The following is a 19,057-nucleotide window of genomic DNA, read 5'->3' as shown; positions in this document are numbered from 1 at the left end:
TTCCAGGATACGGTTCCAAAGTCGTGATGGATTTATGAGATTAAGGTGAAAGGACCTTATGAAATTGTTGTTGAGGTGGTTATGATGATTTTATCAGAAGAGATCTCATTTCCGAGAATATCTCGGTTCTATAAATAAATTTGTCTACTCGGAAGATCGTCTTGGAAGCGAGGAAGACCGTTGGAGCAATTAATGAGCTTAATTTTACTGAATGCTCCATTGGTTAACAGGAATAATGACTTTCCAGATTGGAAAGTGTTTCCTGAAAATATTTATTTGCGACAGGTGATGCAAATTTTTGGAAAAATCCGGAGGACATTCTCCGGTGGGAATTTCAAAGATCATTTCCCAGTAGCAAATGCATGGAATTTTCCTGGCAATATATTTTTTATCTGTCCTATAATAATCTCTCCCCCTCCCCCCCCCGCCTTGGATATTATGTCCTGTGGACAAACTTTCATGATCAATGACTTTCGCAAATCCATGCAGTGATATTGCTTTTCTGCCGGATGGGAAATAAATATGAAAAGTGCTATTGTGACAGCATCAGAAGACTTAATGTTTATAGAGATCGTGATTTGAACTCCTAAAGCTCGGGCTGAATAGAATCCCATGTTTCTCCCCTAACTGACGATGTTATGGCTGATGGTGTAAAGTCTCGTGTGAATTATGAATCTGGTCATCAAGATCTAATGCCTTTTTCTGGTTATTCCAATGGCATAAAAACCGATTCACGCTAAGTGAGGAGACGGGACATTTAATGTTTACAATTACTGCGTCAGTTTTCTTTCTGCGAAGATGGCTGTGAGACACAGATTTTGATAAAAAAATGAAAAATGCTAATGTCCTCGGAAATAATTTTTTTACTCTTCATTTTTTAGTGTTGTCCATCATTTCTGTTGGTCCACATTGGCCTCACTATCTTCGCGAACGTTCCATTTATGAAATCATCGGTTTAATCAGAGATAATATTTTTTTTTCATTAATTATTCGGAAATCAAAATTTTTAACGTGAAATTGGCACCGAAAATTTTTATACAAATGAAAATGATGTGCTTCCGGTGAGACGAGCATTCAAGATGATGGACAGTCTCTATTATTTATTCAATTATTCCCCCAACAAATGAATATTCAATCGAAAATTTGCAAGTGAGGCTGCAAACGGCCAGTCCCAACCCCTTCGGGGTAAATTGTATTGAAAATAAAAAATTAAAGAGAGGGATTTTTTTCCGATTTCACGTCTAAGCTCATGATCATTTCCAATAATACTGCTGCCGAGGGGATTCAATACGCATAAAAAAATTATTCCACAGCGCTTTCCACTTTTTCATCCCTTCTGCTGCACTTGCAAACTTCATCCGAGATTCGAGGCCGGAGCAGTAGGTGAGAGATAATCGCAAAAGTCTGTTCAATACCCTGGAGTTACCGAGTGCTTCGAGGCATGAGGTACAAGTGGAACGTAAAAAAATCAGTGATTGGGGGCGAGATTAAGTCAGACGTAACGTGAACAAAGAACAGGTACAGATGAGTAGAATTTTTTTTTCCCACTGTACATACTGATTATTGATTGAATGCCTTCACAGGTGTAAAATTCATAATTTAATGCTGGAGTACATGAATAGGGCCGTTTAATCATCTCACTAATTAACTGCACTGAATTCATATTCAATCCAAATGTATAAATTTTATAATTGCTTTCATAAATATTCCTGGGACGTTCCAAAACAAATATTTCTCACAAAAAATTTTTTTAAATTACTGTCAGCGATATTATGTTCTTAGAAATTATTTTCTCTCTTAACCCACTAATTTTCTTGTACCCAATTTCAAACTGTCATCAATTCTCTTGCTGAATGTATTTATCACCGCATATCAGTTATTTTCTACAAGTGCACATGGGATTACCCAGAAAAAAACCCCATCAAACAGACGAAGTCCCATCATCCATGAAAGAGTGAAATAAACGCCATGTATTCCTTCCACGGAGACAATAAATCCCCCAGGAAATTTCCGCCATTTCCCCTCGCAATATTGCAATGCGAATCGTTTCGACAGACTCTTCTCCCTCAAAAATAATTAATTCCCATAAAACTTTTTCTACAGCATTAGAGAAACTTCTGTAAATATAAAACATGTCGTATGAATTATGGATATACCAGTGGAGGTGGGGAGGTGAAAAAAACATGTGCTTATGTGACTAGGGAATGAGTGTGAGTGAAAGAGACAGAGTCCGACTGGTTGAGGGTAAAGTGGGATGGAAAAACGGCTTGTGAAGCTATGGAGAATCGCGTACGATCGTAAAGTCGACGGTCTAAGACGAAACTCGGTGCAGAGTCGTTGGAAAAGAGTTACGATCTCCTCTCAGACACTTCGGTCGAGACATCGAGACCAGAGTGGGACAGAATGCAGGGATCACATGAGAAGATGAAGAAAGATAGAGGGAATCGCTGAGAGACTTGGCAATTTTCCGTACCAACGATCTTTACACATTCATCTCTATCTTGTCTTGTATATTTAAAGTGTACACGGAGGATAACATTTTTCGATTTTCAAACCTGAAAATTCGATGAAGTAAATCGCTATTGTACTGCTGTCCAATTATTTTCGTATTATCGACTGCACGAGTGACAGCAGAGAATTGTAAACAATAGGCCTGAGGTATGACAGACACCGAGGGAAATACATGAATACATTGACATTGAGTTTATGGAGCCCATCTGGAAGTTACCCATGGGAGAAACAGAAACGACCTGTTTCACTGTTTTACGAGAAACTATTTAAACTTTATGCTCGTTTTCACTTTGCACACAGTGGATACATTTCGTTGGCTTATTTCTCGGTCATTTCATCATTTAAGGTGGTTTACGGGCTTGTTTTACACCCCCGGAATATGTAAAGAAAATGTTTCGTTGTTAGCTTCAATTAATAGCCGAGTGAGGGATGAGGTTGAATCTTGGGAGCGTTGGGATCGTCGTTTGGATATTGTGAGCGCTCTATGAGTGACGCCGCTCATAAGCGGTAGACGAGTTAAAACCTGACGAGAATTTCGTGAGCCATATCAATTATGTAGGTAGTATTGAAATTTTAGAGTGAACACCGCTAACAACTTTGAGTTTATGAGTGCTCTGTGAGAATTATTCTCACAGCCGTCATTAGCTGTACTTTGCACTTTACGAGAGGAGCATTTTAGAAATATCATGGACCAATTTTAAGCCTCAGGAGGATTTTATGAGAGCACAGGGATTATTGGAGTCGCGTTCGGATTTCTAGGTTTGGTCTCTATGAAAATGACATCGATGAGGCTCAGGAAGAATCCACTGGCTCGAAATTTATGAGGAATTTATGAGTCGTGAGCATATTTGGGTAAATTAAATCTGCTTTGAAAGTGAAAAAATGTTTTTGACTCCTGCGTTGAAATAGCAATCAATTTCCGGTTCAATTTAACATTCGATTAACACTCAATTGTCGTCGATATTGGGATTCGACTAATATTTAGTTACCCCGGCATAACAGCCCGTTCATTTACCCGGGAAAATTTCAAAAAACTGATTCGCGTAATTTTTCTGTCAGCAATTGCGTTTGACCTTTCTCTCAGCAAAATCCCGCTGCGAATCGATAATATCGAGCCCCTCTGTCAATTCCCTGAAATATACGAAGTCTCTTCAGATTGAATTTGAAATTTCGCGGTTATTCCAGAATTTCCCTCCTCCCAAGGTCTGGTTAATTGCATTAATTATCTTGCCTTCGAACGCGGACGTACCATGTACTCTGGGTTTATTTCACGTACCAAACGTATGCGTACATGGATATGTATGCTTATACATACATACGTAGCAACTGATGCTGAAGCGATACTAGAATTGGAGTATGGTGGGTTAGGTCCAACCAAACTGGTATTGCGTTGACGTACAAAACGTATGTACAAAAGCCATTGGATGGAATTGCGTTGGGTGAGAATCACATGAATATTTACGAAGAGTTTAGTATCAACGTGGATACTTTTGATCCCCCTTGCCATATCACGACACAAACCACGAGGGATTGACAGTGGATGGGGATGATATTGGAGATGTAGAATTATCGGTGGTTCAGGCGTTTTACATAAAATTATGGTTCCACGTAATGAGGCAGTTGGTGAATTTAGTGAAAGGGTGGAAATTAACAGACACCCCTCCTGCCCCTACAAGGCAACCCCATGGACGTGTCGTAGTGAAAATAATTTTTTTCCATCAGAGGGAGGGAAATAAAAAAATTCTGTAACGACTAGAAAATTCTATTCGACCGAGAATTTGTTTGTTATTAACATGAAAGTTCTCTAACCTCGAATAAAGTTGTCTCCCATACGAATACGCAATTTCTCGATAGAAATGATGAGATGATTACTCATGACCCATTTTTATAAAACTGTAGAATGATTTTTATAAAAAATTTCTACTCGTGCAACAAGGAGAGTAATTTTTAAGAGTTTAATCACGCTTACCGTTCCGTGGATTTTTATGGCCGTCGGGGGACATCGAGGGATTATTGGCATGAACGTCTTTTCCCATTAAAAATTGATGGAACCTGGAGTATCCACTGCATCACGTAAAGCTTCCGACCTGGAGTGAGAGGCTGTAGTGTTGATTCTGCAGGATATCTCGGACGCGGAATCCATGTATTGGTGGCAATTCTACCCCACCGGAGTTGGATTGAACTGTACAGACACATTGATTAAAAGTCAATTAATTAAATTCACGTAGCCGGAAGGGATATAACATTATTTATCATTCTATACCGTCATTCGCCTAATAATTCGAATTGTGCTCAAGTCGGGAGCATTCGGGTAACATAATCAATGGCGCACACACGTGAAATTGATATCACGATTGAGGCAATTGACGCGACGATGATTTTTTTGCGAAGTGGTAAAAATATTTTAATTGTCCGCCATCGTCGTTGATTGCCACATTTCAAATTTTTTGAATTGAAAGTCCGCCGCTTGAATTTGCTTTTAAACACACCCGGATAACGAGGAAACATTGCTTGCTACCCCCGGGGATAGCTCTCGCGAATATACAAATGTTTGGAGTCTAACGCGGTCCTGTCAGAGTCACGTAAAAACGATAAATTTATGGGGGCATATAGGTGTAAGTGAGAAACGCACGTAGACAAGAACGCAGGGAGGGTGTTCTATTGTCTGGCATTGTTACCCACTGGGTGATTCTCGCACCCGGAGGGCGTACAACGTACCTGCGAGTCCACTAACTAACCATTAGTCGATGCTGAGAGTTTATCCATTCATGCATTCACTACTGGAACATGCACCCGAACGGATAATTTTACGACAAAAATTCAGTATTTCATAATTATAATGTGGAAATTTGCAAAATCATTACGTTTAAAATTCAATTAACTGGAGATATATTTTTCCCTCACATGTTGAGCCGCAGGGTTTTCATATTATGATTCTCATAATTTATAAACTAAATTAGACATGTGATATTATGGATTTTAATTCCAAATATCAACATCAAGCACTCGATTCGCTTTAGCACAACTTTTTTGGGCAGCAGACCAGAGTTCAGCTGTATCATGGTTTTTAATTTATTTATTAGACAGTTGAGTAGCGGTATAGACCTCACTATCTTGATCCTCTTCATCAGAAGCGACGCATCCAAAGTTGAGGGCTTTTCATGGTTGAATTTACCGTAGCATTATCAAGTCCAGTGGCTTTTTCCATATCCCACTATTAACATTGACGTTAACCCCGAGCACAAGTGAGCCAGTCTGGCCCCGTGAGTCCCCCCAACACAAGTCAGCAGGGAACCCCTAACCTTTTATCCCCAGTGTCCCCAGAAACAGTCTAAAAGCCCCCAGAATGTTCAAACTTCCACTCAATTAATTATTACTCCCGTTGATTCTATTGAAAGGCACTCCCAGCACCCCTTTTTACTCATTTATTACCCCCAAAGGAGCCCATCGTTCTCACCTCACAAGTGATGAACTCACAATGGCTAAACCACTTCTTACGGCTGCCACCACTTGTCCTTTCTCTACTACCCATTTATTCGAAAGTTTCAGTTCATGTTACAAAAAATTGTTTCGATTCAGGTGACTCGAGGGTAGAAGTCCACCAGCTGCTTTACATTCTGTTCTTCAATTCAGGTTTATCATTAAAATTCAGAAGAATCATGAAAATTCATTTTGGAGCTGAATATTTATGGAACATTCAGGGAGTCCAGAGAGTTGGAAAATTTCCGGTTCAGTGAGACCATCAAAACAAGTCATGAATTCCAAAAAAAACTGAAGTTAATGGTTTTTCTAAACTCTATTGTCCACTTCCCCACGAGAGAGTCAATTTATCGCATCCCCCTGCCCCCCCTTTTTCAAATACCCTATTCCTCAACATATCGTACTGCATTGGTGATATCAATCGGGTCATCAGACAATGAGACACATCCCGTTGGGTCTCAAGCTAGCCACCCAGACTATTCCCGGGTATATCCATATACAGACCCATGATCCACAGAACGTAGATAGAGAATTTCCAGTGGTTATCATGCCGATCTATTCCTCACGGTCCACGCTGCAAAATTCATATCGTGTGGTAGCAACCCAAGTGCCTGAGCTCTTGGATATACGTCGGTAGGGCCATTCCCGAGGTCTCATTCGTGATCCACTGAGAGAGAAGTTCACAAACCAACTCCTTTGGATAAACTCCATCCATTCAACCCACTCCACTTCATGCTGTTCCAGGCCATCCCCTCGGTACTCCATCGAGACTTTGATGAATCGAATTCTCAAAGGGATCTTGTCCACTGTGTCTATAGCAGTCTCGTGAGAATTTCAAGAAATGTGTCCAATTTTTATCTACATCGAGGCAGAAGCAAGAGCTCGAGGAGTTAACCATGCAAGACAAGAAGATCCAGTTTATTCTTGACCAAGTGAATGAATAAGGAAAGTGGTGGGCCACAGAGCAGATTCCACCACTAAAAATTAATTATATGACGCTATAATATATCACATTAAATCGAGATGAACTTCAGGAACTGTTTACGAGCAGGAGAATATAATAAATGACAATATTACAACAATTGACAACTCCAGAATTTAATATTAATTCTAATTCCTGGATGTGGCTGTTCCTGCACCTAAAACTGCCCCTATTCATCAGGATTTCAACACCTCGGTGGTAACCCCCCTCATCCAGGCTCTCCCCAATGACTCCCCCTTCGCTGACTACCATTTATGAATTTTTCTATCACCCCATCGTACACCCAGGATTATTTTAAAGTGGAGTGATTCCCATGTCCTATAATTCACTCATCCCTCGACAATTGTGCCAGTAAATGGGAGAATAGTTGCAGCCAAGATCGAAAATGAACGGGGGGGTCAGAAAAAAAAAGGGAACAAAAATGTTGAAATATAAGAAGTTTTTGGAGAGAGAGAAAAATCTGGCAAGGGAAGGAATCCTGTCAATACGTGAGAGCCAGCGAATAGAATCTGTACGGAATTGTCGACGAAGGGGAAATAATAGCATTGGAAAGGGTATCAGATTCATAGTGACCTTTTTTACGAATTCCTCCCCCTCCTCCCTCTACCCCTTTACCCTCAAAGAAAGAGGGATGAGAATGGTTGAATCGACTTAAGTTTGGCCACGAAGATCGTTCCCTGATAAATTGAATCGACACACTGTCCACGTAACTCTTTCCTCTGAATTTATACTCTCCTTTTTCCCTTTTTATTTCGAGAGATGTTCTTTAGTTTTGTTTGAGGATTATAACCCCTGCCAAACTGAATATACGCCAAGTTTATATTTTTTAACGTTTATTTTATAATGAGAAAAGTGGAAGAGAGATGTTTGAGGGAAAAATGAATGAAGTAAAATCAACAGAGAATGTTGTTTCTTCTCGGAATTATTTTGCTGCATGGAAATTCGTTGGAACCGTGTGAAGGAAAATGGAATGGGGTGGGGGGTTGGGGGGGATTGAGGGCAAATACACGGGGGAAAACAGTGGATGTATAGTGGGCTGACGGTTGAGTTCGTGTACACGATTCGCGGAAAGTACATGCATAATGAAAATAAGCCGGCTCGGTCTACCAAGTGAACCACACATAACGATCCAGCATTCCTCTCCAGTTAAGCAAAGGGCTAATAGAATGTATGCAGAGCTAACCTTTCGAGCCTATTCTCCAACATCAACCCCCTCAGTTGCTTAACGTCCGCTCAGTCGTCGACCTGAGGTACTTATTCCGGTGGTGGTCGTTGTGTCGGTCCATATTGGCAGGACTGTGTCCTGATGTAAGGGTTGGATGGGTGTGGGGGGTGGGGTAATTAGGCCCGAATGGTGCGTAGAGGGTGGAATTGAAAAAATCCGTTATGAAGGGAATATTGAGGTGAGACCATTGCCTCCTAGTGATTTCGTTTATTTCTTGAATTGTTCCCCGCGTAGCGCCATTTCCCGGCATTAACGGGGGTGAAATTTATGACTATTAAGCCATTGAAAGAAACTTTTATGATTATATGTCCAGATAAGCCGGTGGTGACACTCCGAATGGGCTCCTCATCGAATCCCGATGCTATCAAAGAGGGAGATAATGTTCATTTCGAGTGTAACGTCAAAGCAAATCCCAGTGCTTCCAAGTTCAGCTGGTATCGCAAGGTAAATATTCCAATATTTTTTTCTTTTACTTTCATTTCCACATCCATTTTCTGTTTCAATTGGCTGTTATAACCCACCAGTACAGCTCCAACTTTTCTAATATCAGTGTCAATTAAGGTGAGAAACCCGGTGGGAAGAAATAAAGTTTACTGAGTTTTTTTCCCATCGTCTCAGAGAGGTAAAGAAAGCGACACGTGTGGAGGAAATGAAAAAGCGACGTTTCGACTACGAGTCGCGTAGTTGAAATTTTACACGAGTTGAACACGAAAGGAGAGAAAGAAATTACGTATACCGAGGTACGGAGTCCCTTTCGTGTGAGAACTTCAATTACAAAACTAATTTGCTATTTGAAAACATTTGTGGATACAGTTTTTTTAGGGTTTTCGAGATTTGATGAGAGATTAGTTGATTGGTTGTCACATGCATGAGCTTTCGTTACAAATGATCCTCCTCCCTTTGAGGTGAATCTCCCTTCAACCATTTTTTCTGGCAACTGGCCCTGCAGTACCAGTTACCGAACGGTTCATTTGAACGAAATAGCCTCAATTCGACTGAATCATTTGGTAGCTATTAATGACTGTTTACGAATTTAGCTATTAACGAATTTCTTAATTAGTGTACACAGTAGGGATTTCTGTCAGGGTAAGGGACACTCGTGAAAACCCTTCGCTTCACCAGCAAAAATCCATTCACTCCGAAACTCAATGGATTTTATGCAATCATCCACTCATCCGTAATGGAATCGCGAAAAAAGCTTTCCAATCAAAATCCAAAAAATGCATATTCCCCCTAATTGAATAGTTCCAGCGTTTTTCCAAACTCATTCAAGCCTCGCAAAAAAAAATCCCTTCTCACTCAACTACAAGTCCAGTTGCCCATTGGCCTGATGGACTGTGGCACGCGCTCACAACCGGAACGTTGACTATGTCGAAATTATTGCAAATTTACGAGCCTCGCGTTGTCACTTCCCGTCCATTCAATGTCCCGGTGGTGCGTTACGTTCCATCGAAAAACCCAAAACCAATAAATTCGTCGAGCCTCACTTCTGGCCCAACCAGTATCCTGACCTCAGCGAATGAGCGAGGTGAATCCTGGTTTACCAGTCCGTAAAAACGTTCACAGTCTCTCCACTCGTATCTAAATTGTAAATTTTTTTTTCCCAGTTTTTTTTTCAATTGGCAATTTTGCTTCTGACCGAAAGCACTTTATCATCGGATTTTTGATTTTCTAATTTTGGATGGAAATAAAGTACAATGGACCGTAAAAATCTAAAAATCTGAGCACTTCGTAATATTATTTTGGCACTGCAATGACCATTTTATTTAATTAAAAATTTCATGCATGATAGACCATTGGCAAATGTTTATTTAAAGGTAGTATTGATTTTCTTCTTCACAACTTCCTAAATAATTGAAAAATATTTCCAGTAAAATTTTTCCTGTCAAATTTTCAACAAATTGGGATTTGTTGAATATTTTTTTCTACCCTTTCATGGCCTAGCAGACCTGCGTGCGGTCAAATGGAGGGGTGGAGGGGTGATGTACATGCACAAAGAGCTTGTATTGAACGTGTGAAAAAATACATTAATGCCGAGGTGACAACTAAATTGTTAGTGCGTGTGCACAATCGGCCAGTGCGATATGGCTGTTCATGAAATTCAGTGACTACTGGATTTTAGCAATTTACGAGGCGATTTTTTATCAGTAACGTGGAGATCTATAGGGAACGCTGGGGAATTAACAGAGCTCGGGTTTCAATGTGCTTTAATTCATTTATGATAATTATCGCAAGCTGTTGCTCTTCACTCAAATATAAAATAAAATCATAATTTATCGGCTCTGAGGATTCTGTTGCCATGAATGATAAATGTGACGCGAAAAAATTCGAATGGAATTCGAAGCATCGCTTCGAATGGAAAATATTCCAGTTGAAAATTTGATTTGCGTATAACGCACCATAAACTGGATCGCGAATATTTCAGTTTATTAACTCCAATATTTTTTGCAAGCGGACGGTTTCAATTAATTCCCTTAATTCACGGATAGAGAAAATGAAATGACTTTTCTGGAATATTTATTGTAGCAAACTCGCTGAACTGAAAGGAAAAAGTTCATTCATTTTCTCGATTCACAGATGAAAAAAATTCTAATAAACAATTCTGCGAATTCCAGATTTTTTTTAGAATGAAAAACTGCGTATCAAACGCTTGGGAATTTCAAATATTAAAAAATTTTGATGATAGATAATTAAATATCAATTTGAGTGACAAAAGGCTCCTCGGAAAAGAGGAACTTGTACTATTTATTGATTGAATAAAAAAAATTATTACTGAATCGAATATTACGAGTCGCTCCCCGATTTTCCCATACATCCAGGCAAATGCCTATTTCCATCTCACCGGCGTCGTTGATTTATGGAAAACGCATGTGGAATACTGTTTACATACATTGTCATGCCGTCGAAATGTTCGCTGGTAAATATTAGTGCTAGGCGTATTTCCCGGAGCGTTTCACGATTTTGAATACCCCGTACCTTTATTTATTTACATCATATTTCCCTCCGCAATTTTTTTTTTTTCATTTCCCCCAAGACAACAGAGTGACTCTCGTCAGTGGATGAGAGTAAGAAGGAAAAGCCGAGGGTAAAATAAACTTTTTTACTATTCTCTTCCCTCAAACGAGCCAAAAGCCATACAGAGACATTTGCTTTTCCTCGTACCAAATTGGTTCAAGCACAAACCCAGATGGTATGAAGTACATGCCCCTCTTATACCTCACATAAGAGCTAAATCACGCGCGTACATAATATCTCCCGAGTTATGTATTGCATACGTAATGGTTAAACTGAAAGCAAAGGGCTTTGGTGAGGATTTTCGTCCATGTATTACATAAAAATTTATTACATACGTGTCAGTTGGTATTCACAAACTGCGGAGAAAATGCAAATGAGTGCAATGAGATACTGTATCACTACGTGACTCATGTAAAATTGACAAGTTATTTGTACTCCTAATGGATTTCTCGCTGGGAAAAGTGAAATTACGTTTGAGGAAATGTGAGATGCGATGAGGAGTTTTCAGAGAAAAGAAATGCAATTGTGCTACGGGTTGTACGCAGTAAATAGCTTTCTAGCTCTTGGGTAGAGGTATTGTTTGTGAGGGTAGAACGCTCGTTTGGGGTAAAAAATGAAATTTAGAATGACTACAAATCTAGAAAGGGTGCGAGGAAAATCTTCCGAGAAATATTCGCGCGCAGTTGTTGTGCAGTACCGGAAATATTAATAAGGGCATCATAATTTTCCGGGGAGAGAGCCATATCAACAATAATACAATGTAGTATTGTATAAGATAACATAATTTTTAATCACATTACATACGAGAATTTTATCGATTGATTTTTCACCCTCATGACGGTTAGATAAAAACATTACGACTGCAAGGGACAATAAAACTTGAAATGTTCTTCATAAAATTTGGAAGTATTGATCACTCAAAAAGTTTCATGTCCTCGTACTTTTTACCCCCTCGTGTAATTCCAAGTTTGAGGGTAATGACATAATGATCCTGTGAAGTTAAATTTTAATTGAAGGATTTTGACGAGGAGTTTACAGAGTTAACAAGTGTTTTGATGTGATGGCTTGCAGGGTACAAAGTTGCAGCTTAATGTAACAGGTGGGGTGGTGCTTTCTGATCATTCATTGGTACTCCAGGGAATAACTCGTGATGCTGCTGGTGACTACACCTGCATGGCTAATAACAATGAGGGGGACTCGATGTCTAATATCGTGGTGTTGGAAGTTATGTGTGAGTACATTTCTCTTGGATCAATATTATCGCAGATAAAATAACGAGGAGAGTCGGAAGTTCAGTAAAAATTATCCAAACACGTTGGTAATTATGGAGCGAAGTGCTTTCCAGATAAAAATTACTCAATTAGTTGATCAAATACTGAAAGATTTAATTACCTCAAATTAAATAGGTCAATCCTGTTGATAATTTTAATGTAAATTTTGATATCAGTGTCGATTGAATGTTGAATTTATTTCAGTTGCGCCAATCTGTAGGCATGTGATAAATGAGGAGCCATCAGCTTTATCTAAAGCATCAATACCACCAGCATTGAACACTATTGAACAACTCCATGGTGCACTCAGACACGAGACGATTGGACTCATTTGTGAGGTCGAGGCCATACCAACTGCAGTTACCTTTCGTTGGACATTCAATAATAGTGGTGATCTTAGTGATATTCCATCGGACAAGTTCACCAGCGATGGTACTACGAGCCGTCTCAATTACACACCATTAAGTGATATGGATTATGGGACCATTGGGTGTTGGGCTAGCAATGTCATTGGGCAATCTAGACAGCCATGCTTCTATCAGATCATAGCAGCAGGTTTGTGCAGTTTCGATTGTTTATGTCAGATGAAATTCTAATTAATTCTGACACGCTTACGCTGGGAAACATATTGATTTTCACAGTATTTTTTATAGAGGCTTTAGTATTTTTGGAAAGTAATTACTCACTCTTAAGTAATTACAAAGGAAGTATACGCAAACCATCGGTCATCAACTCTCAGAAAGTCTCGGAATTCTGATCGCTATTAAGATAGTTTATCTGGGTCCCTGATAAATTTTAGTGGAGAATCGTTAAAATTCTGATGAATGAGAGACATAAAACAGACACGGTAACTTTAACTGATTGTTTTACTAACAAAGACGTCCATTGGAATCTAGAGGACAAAGGAGTTGATGCAAAGTTGAATTAAAATGGAAAATCGAAGAAGTGTACAACCGGTCTTATGTTGCATACCATATCATTATTTTAGTAATGAATTTTATGCTGAAGTCGTGAGACGAGATAAGTTGGACAATCTCAAGTCTCGATTTTACATTTCGCAGTCTGGAAGTCTCAGTTTTGTGGAGTTTATGGTTCCCTACAAATAAATTATTATTATAATTCCATTTGCTGGAATTTTTTAGATGTTTCTATCTATAAAGATTGTAGATAAATTACTTTATCTTGTGCTACTCGGTAAAAAATATCGATCCCTGGCAAAATTATTTTTTTAACTCTAGATTTATTGAATTATTTCATGATTGAACTGTCGCAGATATTGTTTTTGAAACAGGAAGGCCTCATCCCCTTCAAAACTGCACAGCTTACAACAACACAGAGACAAGTGTACGCATATCATGCACCGAGGGCTTTGACGGAGGGATGCCACAAAAGTTCGTTGCTGTAATAAACGATCAACGATTTGAATCAACGAGGCCCTCCTGGGAATTGGCGATACGCAAACCAACGAGAGTTTTATTGTACGCGGTCAATAGAAAGGGCTTCAGTGATCCAGTTATCATGAATGACATCTTCCTCAAGGGTGTCGCTAAATTCACTGGTAGGTCACGTACAAGTGTGCCAATTCAAATTGAAATTTTATCTCTCCGTTTTATATTGTTGAGACCAAATGATGAAAACTTTCAATATTAAATTTATGTTGGTAATTTAATTTGAATAATTCAAGACTAGGAAATTGAAGATAATTCTTCTATCTAATTAGTAGATTATCTCGGTACTCGGTGACGGTTAAGACCGTAGAGTTCATTCAATAAAAAGTCTCGTAATTAAATTACTTGGCAACTATGCATGGTTTGCTCAGCAATTTTGTTACGAGACTTTTTATCAAAGTGTTTTGACTCTTTTTGGTATCATCGGCGACACAACAACTGGGTTTACGCTCAAGTTTCATCCCATTTCATTAATTATCGTCTCTGTAAATTCCGATAATTATTTGCACACCCGAGTTCCGTAATTTTTACGGAAGAATCCAATAGCAACAAATTTCCTCCACTGACAATAAAAAAATACATCCCCCAGAATGTCAAATTCGCCAGTATCTCACAATCATGAACGAATACCTAAACAATCGCAACAATCCGTCACCGTTGACAAAAAATTTACCCCCTAGTCAGCATTGAAATTCCCCCTATTTCTCCAATTTCATTGAAACATTCGGGCGTGTTGGATACGGTTGGATTATCCAACGAATTTCCCTGGTATCAGAGGAACGGGTTAATGGGACAACGCGATAAACTCACTAGTGCACAGTGTGTTACGCTTACACATAGCCAGACCAGTACGTTAATAGTATTATTGCCCATGTCCAGGGAGGGGGATGAACTAGTCGGCCAGTAGCCTGAGACCGCAGCAGTAACCGCGGTAGAGTCACTCGATAAAAGGGAAAATGACGAAACCTCTCACAGCTAGTCCCAACTGGGCTTAAATTAAGCATTTTCCCTGCTCTGTTATTGGTGGGACACGAGAAATGCATTAATTCATCATAAACGACGAGAACCACCTGAAATAATCCACACACCGTTATAATTTTCTACGTTAAATAGTTATAATTAAATGCGAATGATGTCACAAACTGAAAATCATCTTCAGTGGATAGTGGGAAGTAAGGCTGACCAAGCTGTTCCGGTTTCACTGAAACATGGACCAGCCCTGAGCCACAGAGCCGGAAGACTACGCCATTCGAATTTATGAGCTATTATTATGCATTCTGTTTTCCATCCCCTTCCCAGACTATTGCGAAACCTAAACAAGCAGCGTTTCACACTGCATTAACGACCGCTAAAGATCCGCTTTTCAGGGGGAGTGGATCATTAATGGAGACTGTTTTCATGGTTATCCAGAAGTTTGCAGAGGACTTTTCAACGTATTTTTATTAAATCTTGTCTGCTCAAGGTGATAGGGAAGATTCATCACTGATATCGAGTCTGATTGCGGGTTATTTCAGAGAAATAGGGGGGAAGGGGTTGTGCCGGAAAAAAAATAGAAAAGTAGAAATTGAAGAGTGAATTTTAAACATTTTTACAACTGTTTTTTATGTTGACGATAGGCGAATCGGTAACATCGGTGAACATGTCACCAATCTTAATTGGACTGGGTGGTACAGCAACGGGATTGGGATTAATTGTAACTGGTGTTTTAATGGCTCTCTGGAGGCGACACTCAGCAACACCAGCCAAGCCGAAACAACCCCAACAGCTGAGTATTTCGACCTTTGGAAAAAACGACGAGGAGGATGGTAATCCTGATTTAATACCGACGACGGATGTGACGAACCATTTTTCTGGTTTGTATCCACCCACATATATTCACCTCATTCTTTGTTGTACAAGTGAAGAAAAATGTGTGGATGGGTTGATAGTAATTTGCATGAGAATTACTATTTAAGGATCACCATTCAAGAATTTTTTAGAAACATCTGTGTTTTATATTGGGGGAAAGGGGGAGAGACATTTCTGTCCTCCCCAATAACATTTCGAGTCCCAGGACTCGGAGTTTTCTGGAAAAATTTTTTCCATGTGAATGTAAAAATGTGAATGGCCATTTCAAAATGATAAATGTATGGATGAAGTGACAGGGTGGGTGTGAGCATGCGTGTGAACGCAGAGTAACCCATCAAAAGTACTCAAGGACTCCAAGTAAGAGGATACGAAACTACTTTACAGATAAAAAGCTCTCGGTTTACGGATCTCTGCCGCGAAGACCCTGCCACCTGGAGGGACGTGAAATGCCCCACGAAGTTCTCGAGGATCCGGATTATCCCCGGGCATCGCCCAACGTAAGTACATCAGTGATATCGCGAAACTCGTCACGCGATATCTTCTGTCTTCGTTTATTTCATCTTTTCGGGCTCATTTTTGGCTCATCGCACGTCACTTCAGACATTTTATTGGCATTGTTATGGGTATTTTGTGGTTGGCGAGAAACGTACGGACATAAAAATCGCTCACTCGAGGCAATCGATATTTTCATGAGACTGGAGAAAACATTTCTATTGGGGTTATAAACATTATATACCTGTAATCAATGGTTTTAGGGGTAAATTTCAAATGATTTTTTTTTTGTGAGCATTTCTTTTTGCGATAAAAAGCCACTGGGATTTCGTTTGTCTGCGCAGAATAAAAATTTTTACAAGGAAGAGGGGAATTTCGCTTCAATTACTTTAAAAATATTTGACGATTTTTCCGGTAAAAACTAAATAATGAAAAATGTACCTACATACATTTATAAATTGCTATATTTGTATAATTCCCTCATCAGGTGACTACTCGAGGGTTGAAGCGAATTTTCGAATGGAAATTTTGGATATTTGGTTCCCTCGACTCCGAATACTCAAAGTATTTCCACAAATATTTCAATGGGATGTAACTGAACAGTCACATCCCTCATTATACCCGATATCAGCTAATTATACGAAGATTAAAAGCTTCTAAATTCTCTAAAGCTTAATCCGTCATTTTTTCTCCCTCGTTAAAAGAGAACACGCTGTTGAAGCCCTCTAAGTGCGCTCAACTAATCCGCTTTGAAGCTTGAATTTAATTCAACAAAAATTCTCTTACCTTTTCCAGAATTTCTACAGCCTGCAAAGGCCCACCCGTTACTCCGAGACGATAATAAGAACGTCAGCGATTCAGGAGAGTTGTATTTGAGCATCTGTATGCGCCAGGAGACCATAAATACCGAGTGAAACTTCCATCACCCGAATTCCAGCGAATCGTAAGCCTGGAAAATTTCCATGAGAAAGAAGATGAGAAAAAAAATATCAAAATATTGAAGAAAGCCCCTACCTCTGGATGGTGTTTCTTTTTTTATTATTTAAATCGACATCTTGTACAATTTTTTATAAAAACTAATCTTGCACAAGATGTCAACTGCCATGAAGCTAGATTTTTCATAAAGCGACAAAAAGTGACATTAAATGCTGAGAAGAAACCCTGAATATTGAATTTGTAAATATTGTATATAAATAAATGCAAAACACATCAGTTTGAAGTAAAAAAAAATATCAATGGCCACTGAATAATTTATTCCCTCACATAATCTATTAACTATATCATTTTTTTTTTATTGAAGGATTATTTTCTCTAAAGTTTTCTCTGAGTAGTTTTTCTCGTGTTTTAAACGTTTTAAATTTTGCATCAGATTATTCTAATCTGTTGTAAATAGGGGAAGTACATACCACATTTATGTACCACTCGATGTACTCACCATTATTTATTGACTGATATTCCCCGGCTTTCCTTGGGGCTGGGAATTATCTCCAGTTTGATTCCACCGTGGAGCCACGTCATAACCGAGGAAACCCAGTCCCGTAAAAAAGGTAGAAAAACCGGTGGTCCCCAGCGTTGTTGGGGAAATGACATCATGGAACTGGCATCAGGATGTCAGTGTGAGGCGGAAGTGTCCACTACTTTTCCACTATTTTCCCCCTTTTTTTTTTCGTTCAACTCTTTTCCCTTGCCATACACTCAATCTCGTTGTCGCGTCGAAAAATCCATCGTCCTGTCTCCGATCCTTTCTCTCTCTCACTATGTCCACTGGAAATGGGAATGAGAACATACCAATGTGCGGGTGAAAACCTGAAAGGAACAAAGAGGGACAAAATTGAGTAAAAAGTAGTGGTGAAAAAAGAAGAAATGGGTGAATAAAGAAAAAAAAAAAGAAATCGTTACAGGGAGAACGGAAACGTCTCGGTCCCACGGGGTCGGAAATTTAATTCCATTGCGCAGACTGGACATGGGGGATTTGTTTTTTACGATGTCGGGTAAAACCACTGTCGATAGGACCGAGTAGAGCCGATGGGAGCATTAGGAGTGAAAAATTACGAGGTGAATTTTCTTACGGAATTATTTTATCACGCGGTCGTGCTTTATTCACTATCATGACGAGCAGTCTATTACCTCAACAAATTATGACTCGTGATAATTACGAACGATAATAACATAATTATCCAAATTTCCATCACCATCAGCCTGAAAATAACTATTTAAACCTCAGGGCGCGGTTGACATCAGAAGGTGATTTCCCCAAATGTCGACGCCAATGACATGTTTGATCTCTTTTTCATTCAACCCATGAAATCTGTCAAACGCACCGCAATGAGTCCAGTTCGAGGTTTCACCTCAACAATTGATTTATTCGATTAAAAAGAGTGATGGCGAAAATGCTCTCGCGAATGGAAAAGGACGATCGAAGGCGATTGCAGCTTTAGGTCCAAATTAAATACGAATCAAGGAAAATCCCAATCAATATCCCATAAACAATCCAGAAGGACTTAAAGCCAAATAAAAAATTACCAATCAAATCAATCATCACCGCCAAAATTTGGAAATTTGAATGTCAACGATTAAAATATTCTCTTGCGATTGAAAAATCTGATCTCGTCGCGAAATATTAAAAATTCGGAAACTAGGGCCAATGGGCTGTGAAATAGAGCTTCAACCAAAGCTCTCGCTGTTATAACAAAATACAGAGCTTTGGTAGGTTTAAGAGAAGAACAGGGAGAGGAGGAGAAATGGGAGAAAATTCCCAGGAACTGCACTAGGTTGGATTCTCCCT

At 39.3% G+C, this 19,057-nt stretch overlaps 1 protein-coding gene and 1 long non-coding RNA gene across 5 annotated transcripts in view; one reads left to right on the top strand and one right to left on the bottom strand.

Moving 5' to 3' along the window:
- The window catches only part of LOC135170120 (hemicentin-1-like), a 152,717-nt gene extending 135,231 nt beyond the window's left edge, over positions 1-17,486 (top strand). For 3 of the 4 annotated variants that reach the window (XM_064135648.1, XM_064135647.1, XM_064135649.1), the window contains 7 exons: positions 8,512-8,642; positions 12,285-12,444; positions 12,689-13,039; positions 13,758-14,042; positions 15,549-15,785; positions 16,165-16,277; positions 17,068-17,486. In XM_064135648.1, the coding sequence (XP_063991718.1) occupies positions 8,512-8,642; positions 12,285-12,444; positions 12,689-13,039; positions 13,758-14,042; positions 15,549-15,785; positions 16,165-16,277; positions 17,068-17,148 (1,358 nt within the window). In that variant the 3' untranslated portion in view covers positions 17,149-17,486. The remainder of the gene's footprint in view (positions 1-8,511; positions 8,643-12,284; positions 12,445-12,688; positions 13,040-13,757; positions 14,043-15,548; positions 15,786-16,164; positions 16,278-17,067) is intronic. The other variant, XM_064135650.1, reaches the window with a different exon arrangement.
- LOC135170165 (uncharacterized) overlaps positions 1-18,174 on the bottom strand; it is a 71,795-nt gene extending 53,621 nt beyond the window's left edge. The window contains exons 1-3 of the long non-coding RNA XR_010300321.1: positions 17,708-18,174; positions 17,059-17,221; positions 4,481-4,693 (exon numbers count right to left, since the gene is read on the bottom strand). This is a non-coding gene — a long non-coding RNA (uncharacterized LOC135170165). The remainder of the gene's footprint in view (positions 1-4,480; positions 4,694-17,058; positions 17,222-17,707) is intronic.
- Between the last annotated feature and the right edge of the window lie 883 nt (positions 18,175-19,057).

Source organism: Diachasmimorpha longicaudata, chromosome 16 (genome assembly GCF_034640455.1).
Source record: "Diachasmimorpha longicaudata isolate KC_UGA_2023 chromosome 16, iyDiaLong2, whole genome shotgun sequence".
NCBI lineage: Eukaryota > Metazoa > Arthropoda > Insecta > Hymenoptera > Braconidae > Diachasmimorpha > Diachasmimorpha longicaudata.
The sequence above is the reverse complement of the archived record's forward strand: the minus strand, read 5'-3'. Positions and strand labels throughout refer to the sequence as shown.